Source organism: Merops nubicus, unplaced genomic scaffold (genome assembly GCF_000691845.1).
Source record: "Merops nubicus isolate BGI_N331 unplaced genomic scaffold, ASM69184v1 scaffold17431, whole genome shotgun sequence".
In the NCBI taxonomy this organism is placed as follows: Eukaryota; Metazoa; Chordata; class Aves; order Coraciiformes; family Meropidae; genus Merops; species Merops nubicus.
The window spans coordinates 72,611-82,367 of NW_008586435.1; the positions used below are offsets into that span (position 1 = coordinate 72,611).

Consider the following 9,757-nt stretch of genomic DNA (forward strand, 5'->3'; position numbering starts at 1 on the left):
AAATCTTGAATATTTTCATTAGCATTCTTGTTCTCAGTCGACAGAAATAGAAGCTGCTGCTCAGCCCTGACACCTTTACCCCAGAGCTGTAGCAAGGCCTTCACAATTGCCTAGAACTAGTTTTGACCTCAAATGCCAATGGCGTTCCCCAACTGAAAATTGGAAAAGCAAATGTAATATTTTTTTCCTCTTTATGTCCAACCCAATTCCAGAGCCAGCTGGAGGGGGTTGAATTTTAAAGTATTAAAGATATTCAAATTTCATAAGAAGAGAAAAATTTCTACACGCATTTTTTGGTAGGTTGTCATATTTTGTTCAATCTGGCCTAATTGTCTGAATCTCACTAACTGCTTTATTGCATTGTAAAGCATTCTGGGACTGACAGATGCTATTTAAAATCAAATTCTGTTCTTCTCTGCAGCATTGTACATATCCAAGAATATCTCTTCTATAAAGCACTCTATACAACATGGCATTGGTCCCACTCAGGCAAAAATCTAATTGACTTATATAGTGCATGTATTTTGCAAGGTAACCAACTGAGCAACAGTCACCATATGAATGAAAAGTAATTACTTCTGCTGGGAAACTGAAGCCATGACACAGCTTCCACAATACCTTCACCACAAGCCTGCATGCATCAGTGCTAGAGAAACCCCATAGCTGATAAAATGGCCATAAGGAAATGGATTTGAAATCAGTTTAGTTTAAAGCACAATCCCTACAGTACTGTACTTTATCACTATTCTGGTGGGGAAAAAAAAAAGCAGTAGTAGATGTAGTACTACATTCCACATGCTAGGATAACCAGTAGGGACAGAAACAGAAGGTTTGGGGCACATGGGTTTACGTGGATCGTATGACCTCAATGTTGATCACATGTTAACCACATGTGCTTGAAAACCACAATCACACACATGTGAATCACGTGTGAAAAAATGAGATGTGGATCCTGAAGTCATGAGAGCTGCTTGAAACTCCATGTGTGAAATCAGTAGGCACAAGCTTTAAAACGATGAAAGTTTTTTAACGGGCGTGGAAGATCGCAGTGAAGAGTCTCAGCTGTGACACAAAAGGGTCATATCCTCTGCCCCTTGCTCTTCCCCATCTGTAACAGCAGTGCAGTAGGAAACGAGAGTAAGAGAAGTCAACATCAACACCACCAGATCCCCACTCCCACCTACAGAAAGACCAAGCAATTCCATTGCAGGGCTGAGCACCAGGCACAGCTCCCCTCGTCCTGCCCATGGTGGGCACAGAAGCCATCTGTGCTTTGGGGGCACGAGCCAGATCACACACCTCTCTTCTAATAGCCAGGGTTCAGAGAAAAGCTTGAGAGGTTGTAGGTCATTTTGTTTCTCCTCCCCCAGGCATGACAAAGTCTCTTATTTCCGAGCTTAGCTCGGTTTGCAGTTAGAGGACTTTCAGAAGGGTAAATGAATGCTAATGAAGAGGGTTAAGGTGCTAGCTGGATACAAGTTTTGTATGCAAGGTTTCTAGCCAGAGCCAAGGAAAACCTCTGGTGATTCCCAGATTTATGTTCATTGCCCCCAGATGATGTTCCATGGCTGTAGCTGACTTCTGTGCATCCTGTTTTCAATCCAACTGTTCACCTCTTTATTGCCCACCTAATTTTTTATCTAGAGAAATCCCTATAAATTAACAGTAGCTACATTAGTGGATCTGAACTAAAACTCCAGAGGCAAAACACGTGATCTGATGAATATTTGGATATACTGCACCACCCCAGGAAGTGCTGGGCAGCTGTGCTCAGGGGCTGTTGATCTGAGACCACCACAGCCCCAGCTACATTGCCAGTGAGATTTCCCAGCTCCAGTGGGAAACCCCAGGCAGTGTCCTGCACTGGGCACCAATATCCCTGCCACTCCTGTCCCCATAGTAAGCCTGTGGCAGCCACCCCTTCTCACAGACACAAGCTTTCCCCATGAACATGCACTTCCAGCACTTCACATAGCTAGAAACCATCCACCAGTTCCTGGTCCTGTCTCCCAGCCTTCCTGTGTGTCCCCTTTACTTGCCACAGCAGAAATAAGATCAGAAGAAAGACAGACACTCTGCAACTAAGCAGTTCTCTAGAAGGATCCCATTTTACAAACAAGCATGGAGCAGGTTTTTTTGCCGTCTATGAAATGTGCTATGGACTTGAAAGGGATGTCTTGGGTTGTTGGAGGGTAAGACAAGGTGGACACTAAATGTCAGGGCAGCTGGATGTGATTCTCCTCTTCCCTGGGGCTTTTGCAAGGCAATGGGTAAAAGGAAGTTTTTTTCCAGACCAGGATGGCAAGGTGCAATGTGCTTGCAGGGGCTGCCAGGAAGGACCTGCAGTTGAAGGATCTTCATCGAAGCCACAAGAATGTCCCAGTCCTCTTCTTCAGTTGCAAGAATTGCACTTTTTTTAAAATTTAAAAATAAAAAGGGAAAAAATCCTGCCACTGCCTTGCCCTGCCTTCGCAGGAAACTGGCTGGTTCTCAAATCCAAAGTGTCTTTTCATGCTGGGCAGCCTCATCTCCACAGCCGGCCATCTATGTGCTCCTACCCATCCTCTGGCAGACCACAGCAGTGCTCAAACTCAGCAGCCAGCATGATGTCCTTCATTGTTGAGCTTCAGGCCTTGCCCACATAAAGGTGGCTTGGCATTTGGTGTAAAAGCTTAGCTTGTGGAGCTACCACCTGCTCTCAGGACAGTTCATCTCCTATGAAGACCACAACAACTCGAGGTGCCATCAGCCTGTGCTGCCAACGGGCTCTGGTCATGCAGCATAGAAGAGAAAGGACCAGCCCTGGTGGGAAGCTTGGCAAATATGGCCTTAATACCTTTCAGCCAAGGAGGAGAAATAGTGGCAAAGAGGATGATGGACACGGTGCCACGTTGGAGAGGAACAGACGGGAAGGTGCCTGGTTGCTGCAGCAACAAGCCCGGGCTCTCGGGAAGATGGGTTTTTCTTTCTCTTTTCACCTGCCAATCTTCCCCCCACGTCAGCGCTCTGCCGCTGCGGGAGACGAGCGGTGACATTTACACTCCCACCAGCAAGCTGGTTCTGTGATGGGCAGCCCTGCAGGAGAGCATCTGGTGTCACAGAGCCCAAGAGGAGAGGAGAGGAGAGGAGAGGAGGGTCCTCTCAAGCAGTTACCATAATTTGGGACTTTTTATCCTTATGAGCGTTATTAGGGCAGGACTATGCATTGAACTGGGAAGAAAAGCCTCAGTGGAGCATGCAGCATTTCCTACCCTTCATGTGGGTCCTGCAGCCAACAGGAGCAACGAGATGCTGCTCCTGCTTGGAGAACATCTCTGCTGGTCCTGCTGGGAGAGGGAAGGAATCAAAAGGAAAAGAAAAAGAAGGGAATGAACTAGAAGTCAGGAGACACGACAGGAACAAATTCACTTCTCAGCCTGGCAGCTGAGAGCAGGCTGTGTCCCCAGCCATGCCCCTGCAGTCTGGTGTCCCTGGTACCCCTCAGTGCCCCACTGAAGCTGCCCCTGTCTTGGGCGCCTTGGGACAAACCTTGTTATGGTGGCAGAGGTGAAACTCAGGCTGGTCCCTCCCTCCCAGAAGGTCTGTTGGGCCTCACTCTGCTTTCCTTTTCCTTCTGGATAAGACAACTTTTAGTTCACCCAAGTTGCCTTAATAATAATAACATTAGTAATAATATTAATAACAATAAAAACATTAATAATAATAATGCTACTTCAAAGTAAATGCAAGAAAATACAGCAGCTTTGAAATTAACTGTATGACATAGTGTTGTAGGAAACTACTTTGGGTCATCTCCTCTCTCTTACTGGTCAGTTTGCTGCTGGAATCAGGAGGAAAATGGAAATGAAGATCCAGCAGCCTTTCCTGGCTGCCAGACTTCTCTGCCAGTGCAGTTTGCTGAGAAGCTGGACCATGACCCACTGACTGGGGATGGACGTACAGGAACATCATGGCAAATAAAACTTGAAATTTGTGTATTCTCATGCTGAGGAAGCCAGGTTTCCCAAGGATCTGTGACTGCTAGTCAAAGACTCGTGTGGAGTCTCTGATGCCTAGTATGGACCAAAACATTTGGGTGAGAGCATTGGTAGGTTTTCTCTTCTCTACAGTGTACTTCTTTTTCACGAATCTTGGAGCTTCCTGATATCTTGGATATCTCCACCCTTATGTCAAATCAAGGTGAAAGCATGGGCTGAAAATTATTGGTAAGACACAGACAGACAGGCTGCTCCACCTCCTTCCCTGTCCCCATCCTTCCCCCGGGCACAGAGCATGTGCGTATCCACCTCTTTTCATTAAGGAGACAGGTTAAAAGATTAGGATGTCAAGGAGGACAGCCCACCTCTAGTGTCTTTGTCCCTCCCTGGAGCTGGTGCAGCCTGTTCAGACTGAATTTGAAGAGGCAAAGTACCTGATGTGTTATAACCCAGTTTTCACAGAGTAATTGCTCTGCTTTTCCAAATCTTCGCTAAAAAACTCCTTACATTTTTCAACTGGTGCTTAAAAGTATACTCAGTAATCTGCAGAGAAGAGAGGACTGAACAAACGTACAGTGAAGCCTGGGAGAAAAAATGCGTGAAGGCAGATTATAAAAGACCAGATAAGTAATCTTTCAAATATGGAAACTGCAAAAATTAAGAGGATATTTGCAGAAATCTCTCATTACAGAGAGCACACAGGAAGCATTGGCAAGATTACAAACTGCCCAGAATATGAAAGTCATACAAGGGAAAAACCAAACCAGCAAAAACCATTATGTCTGCAGAGGTGCCACGCAGACGGTGACCAGCTGATATTGCAGAGCAGCCACAGGCACGGAGCAGGGGACCTCTGTCTGGCTGCACCATGGAGAAAGCACGTCCTAGAAACAGGAGTCTTGTACACAGAGCTGAGCAAAGCTTTTGAGTCCTGTTGCTGCCCAGATCATCCTAGCAGCCCAACCTGGCCAGTGTGGAGGAGAAGGTTTTGAGAGCTGCACCGAGTGACATTTGGGGTTAGATGTGGGGAGTCGGTTTCCCTAGCAGTGAAATGAGTGTTTCTGAGACTCACCTCTTCCCCAGAGAGCCATAACGATTCATTAGGCAATTGTAAAATCAGAACGTAGCTGCTGACTGTGAGCTGCAGTCCATTAATAGCCCTATTTATTGCCAGCCAAATAATTAGCTTAGACATGCATCAATGGGTCTTGATTGCATAAAAAATAACTGCCTTATTACACAGAAATTAAACGAGTTTCTCAGGACAGCTCAGGTGTTACCTCAACCCTGGTATTGAAGAGGAAAAGAAAAGGAAAAAAAAAAAAAAAAGGGAAAAAAAGGGAAAAAAAAGCCCAGCCATTTCGATGTGTTGCTCAGCAACAGAATTTGCGGGGGAAACAATCTAGGAATGAAGGAATGAGCATTTCCAAGAGAACAGGTTATTTCAGGAGAGACGTCAGGGACAAGCAAATGTCACAGAGGCGGAGAACTTTTTTGGTTTTTTTTCTCCTTTAATCAATAATTTAAACTAGACATTTTGGATGAAATAAGTATTTAAGTTAGCTGATTGAAAAACGGAGATCCCAAACCTTTACAAAGAGTCACATTGCTGATGAAATGTTTATTTGTTTGTGTGAGGGAAACGTTAGATTTACTCTACAGGGAATTAAAAATTGAAAGCGCTGTTAGAAATGTCATCTGCTCGGTTAAAGAGGAAGATGATGTAATGCCAACATTGCTATATTGTGCAGCGTCCCTCCCGGAGCAATCTCATATTAATTTTGTTGTTCTCCCTCCCACGTGCCCTCCCCTCCCTCCCTTCTCTTCTCTCTTCTAGGACAAGACGAGCGCGCTGAGCCTCAGCAACGTGGCGGGGGTTTTCTATATCCTCATCGGTGGGCTCGGACTAGCCATGCTGGTTGCCTTAATCGAGTTTTGTTACAAGTCCAGAAGTGAATCAAAGCGGATGAAGGTGGCAACCCCTTCCCCAGCCTTTCACACCTTCTCTCTGATCTTATCCTGGCTCCAAAGCTGCCTTCAGAGACGGATGCAGCCCAGACCATGGGTGGAAAGCCAAGATATAGGGATAACAAAGTGACCGTGTCACTCAGCTTGCTAGAAAGCAATAGGAGCTTCAGAGGAAGCTACAAGAGGGTCGAGTGGGACATAGCAGGGAGCTGATGCAAGACCAGACATGTAGCATAATTCTAGTTCAAAATCTAGATATAGAGCAAAATTGTGGCACAAGCAGTGTCAGGAACATATCAGCATTCCTTAAAATTAAGAAAAGCAGATGATGGCAGTGCATGTGCAGGATGGCTGAAGTTGCTGGGGTTGGTGTGATACAGCCGTTACTGCAGTATGAAAAAAATCCCCAGACCCAAGCAGTTAACAGCAAGATAAAACTGGGGTAGCACAGTAGTGAATCAGACCCTGTCATTCCCTTTGCTAGCACCCTGCTGGCACTGTTTGCAGGTTGGCAACAGTGAGAGATGCTCAGAGCATTGTTGCCCTGGAACGATTGATGTGGGTCTTCAAATTCAGAATTATGGGTCCTCCTAGAGTGAAATTGGCCTCTAATGTCTCTTGTAACATGTTTTTTTTTTTCACCACCCTGTCGTGGTCTTGCAGAAGCATGCTTCCCACAGCCCAGGAGATTTGCTTCAGCCCTAAATTCTGGTGTGCCTAAATTTCAGCGTGTTGTGTCAAGAATGGATTAAATTTTAGAGCCTTGGGGATACACATTTAATGCAGCAGCTGAGGAACAAGTACATCTTGACTCAGATGACCAGCAGAGGCAATCCCTTATACAGATACCATTGTGTGCAACAGTGTGGTGGGATCTGTGCTGTAAGAGCATCATATCCCTCTTCACCCTCATCTTGACCTCTCCAGTGAGCACAGAAGTCAGTATGAGTATATGAAGTATGCAGTGAGTTTCATAAAATCTAGATTTTCACTTCCCTGAGCACTGAAAGTACCCAGAATCAAAACTAAGCAATCATTTGTTTGGGTTTTATGTCACCATTTCACAACATGCTTAATGTTTTGTCAGCGATAATAACATTTCTAATGCACTGGAAATATGCAACAGCTCTTTTCCCATGGTGGTTCAGAAAGTTCTACAGGCAATGAGAGGTACATTGAGCACAGGGGTAAGATAATGTGAGCAATTAATGTCCCTGAATATACAAAAATGAGATTATAATTGCTATCTACACTGCAAAGCTAGGTGTGTCACAAATACACTACAGAAGAGTGTCAGAATGCAACAGCTCCATAGTTTTAGTCCTAAGGAGAGTCTGCCCTGCTGTTGGCTTCCATGTGTTACTTGAGATGGCCCCTTAGCTCACATCAGTGTTAGCTTGCAGTGCCCATGCCACATTAAAACCAGCCACTGTGGGAAGGAATCGTGGCTCCCCATGTTAACATCTTGTCTAAGCTTGTCCCTTTGGCTGGCTCCCACCATCAGTGGCAAACCCCAAAAGCCACTCAGCAGAGCCCAGGCAAGAAAGATGAGCCAGATCCCCCTCTAAAGCCAACCTCTGCTTAGCAAGTCCCTATAGAGCCCCTGGGCAGGCAGCAGGTCCTCCCAGCACAGGAGGCTGCTCCATGCCTGGAAAAGCACTAAGCTGACTCTTTCTGAATAGCTGTTCCAGATGTACCTGTTCTGGATAATCCATCACCCGGATATCCCCGTCCAGAAAGGAGGAGGGTGCCCTTAGAAATCACTTAAATGCAAAGAAACCAAGTTCACTTAATCTTTTACTTTAATAGTTCTAAACAGGTGGTTTCCTTTATCTCTGAACGCAAATGTTTTGGGTGGTATCTGGAACAGGAAGCTGAGATTTGGTTTCCTGAATTAGGTTTGCATTTCCTGGTTACCTCAGTCATCGCTGTAGACAAAAACATAGGCACATGCTCAACTTCTCACATGAGGAAAGCTAAACATATGCTTGCAGTGAGTCAGAGTCCACCATACATAACAGTACTGGAGTAGTAATAGCATATCTATGGGGGAAGTGTGTATAATACCTTTGCTCAGATCCAGGATGACTGTTCTTATCATGTGGAGTTTGAATAGCTTTTGCATATGGCACATATGCTTTCTACCCCAAAATACTGCTGAAACAGTGAATTTTCAATGCAGAAGAGGTGAGAATTAACAGAGCAGATGCAGTAAGGACATGGAGAAAGTGAGAGTCTGAATGGAGACAAAGAGGGAGAGAACAGCGACAGAAAGGCAGCACTGATTTGTATTGTAATTTCTCCAACATTGCTAAGGACAGGGGGAGACCCCCCCGTCTTTCCTAAAAAGGGTTTTTGTTTAATCCCACAGCAATCAATCAACGAAGCCATACGGACATCAACCCTTCCGAGGCCGGCTGCAGCAGGAGGCAGTGGAGAAAATGGACGTGTGGTCAGCCACGATTTCCCCAAATCCATGCAGACGATCCCGTGCATGAGCCACAGCACCGGCATGTCCCTGGGAGCTACAGGATTATAATTGGCCTTTTGACCCATTGCCTGGGTGAGAGCAGGGGCAGCCCAACTCCACCCCCTCCAGAGCCAAAAACAAACCCAACACCAACAAGACAAACAACAATGACAGAAGGGACAATTGGATGGATCTTCTCAAGGAAATCAAATCTATTTCCCTTTTTATTTGCAAACAGATCCACCGGCAGGAGGACAGGAACAGGTCTGTACTGCAATAAGGAGAGTGTGATGGGATTTAAGAGACTCATGAACCGTCCCTGATTAAAGAACCACTGGAACACTAATGAGGACTATGCCATTTTGTTTTAACTTGGTTGTTAATAAGTCTTAGTGTGTGCAATATATATATTTTTTCTTACTAATTCCTGTGGTGTCAGGGTAACATCAGCCCTTTCCCCTTCCCTGTTCAGTCCTTCAATCTGGTTTAGTTTGGGGTGCAAACCATAATGTCTGAGCTACTAACAGCAAAAAAGACAATCCGATAAATGGCAAGTTGAGCTCCCTGCAGGACATCAGCATTGACCTCTTTTGTCCGTCGTGATTCTGCCTTCAGTTGTTCTGTTGTGAACTGGGGCTGTGGAGTTATTGCAACGAGGCAGACAGAGCTGCCAACAGTTCTCCCTGAAACAGGAAGGACTTCACACGAGAAAGAACCTGAAGAAAAACACAAGGCTGTTCTACAGGGGCAAAGTCATGAGTTTGGAAACCCCAGGTAACCCGAGGACAAAGTGGCAGTTCTAGAGATGATGAGTGGCGGTTCAAGAGCAGAGTCGTGTGCTTGGAGTGGAGAGCATCATGCGTGGCAGACTAGAGCAGATGGTTGGTCTAAGATCATGGTCGACTGCTGTTTATGGAAGAGGGAAAGTAAATGCCACATTCCCCTCATGTGTGACTCTCCTGCCTAGGTTCCTGGGGGCTAATAAGCAATTGTGAACCATTTCTTCATTGCTTAGCTTCTCTGTGTGCTCCCTTTTTGGTGGTCACATAAGGGAACCACCCTGAGCCAGGAACAGACCATCTCAAGACATCCAGCTCTAGATGGCTGCCTATTAACCAGTAAAACATGCTAGAATTCATGGGGCTGCAGTGGGACTATCCCTGCCTTTTTGCTCTGATACCCCTTTATGGCTGTTTTTCTAAGTAAGAGGGGCATTTTGTAGATAGTTGGCCAGAATGGCTTCCTGGAAGTAACTGCTGAAGCAAACAAAGGAGGAGACTCTACAAGAGCTTCATTCAAGCATCCATGGCATTCAGCATCATCAAGGCTGGTCAAACTCAGC

The 9,757-nt window shown here is 45.6% G+C and overlaps 1 protein-coding gene across 2 annotated transcripts in view; it reads left to right on the forward strand.

Annotated features, from left to right (window-relative positions):
• The window catches only part of GRIA1 (glutamate receptor, ionotropic, AMPA 1), a 61,999-nt gene extending 53,170 nt beyond the window's left edge, over window positions 1-8,829 (forward strand). Inside the window, exons 13-14 of one of the 2 annotated variants that reach the window (XM_008948656.1) lie at window positions 5,815-5,949; window positions 8,296-8,829. In XM_008948656.1, the coding sequence (XP_008946904.1) occupies window positions 5,815-5,949; window positions 8,296-8,484 (324 nt within the window). In that variant the 3' untranslated portion in view covers window positions 8,485-8,829. The remainder of the gene's footprint in view (window positions 1-5,814; window positions 5,950-8,295) is intronic. The other variant, XM_008948657.1, reaches the window with a different exon arrangement.
• Window positions 8,830-9,757: the final 928 nt, after the last annotated feature.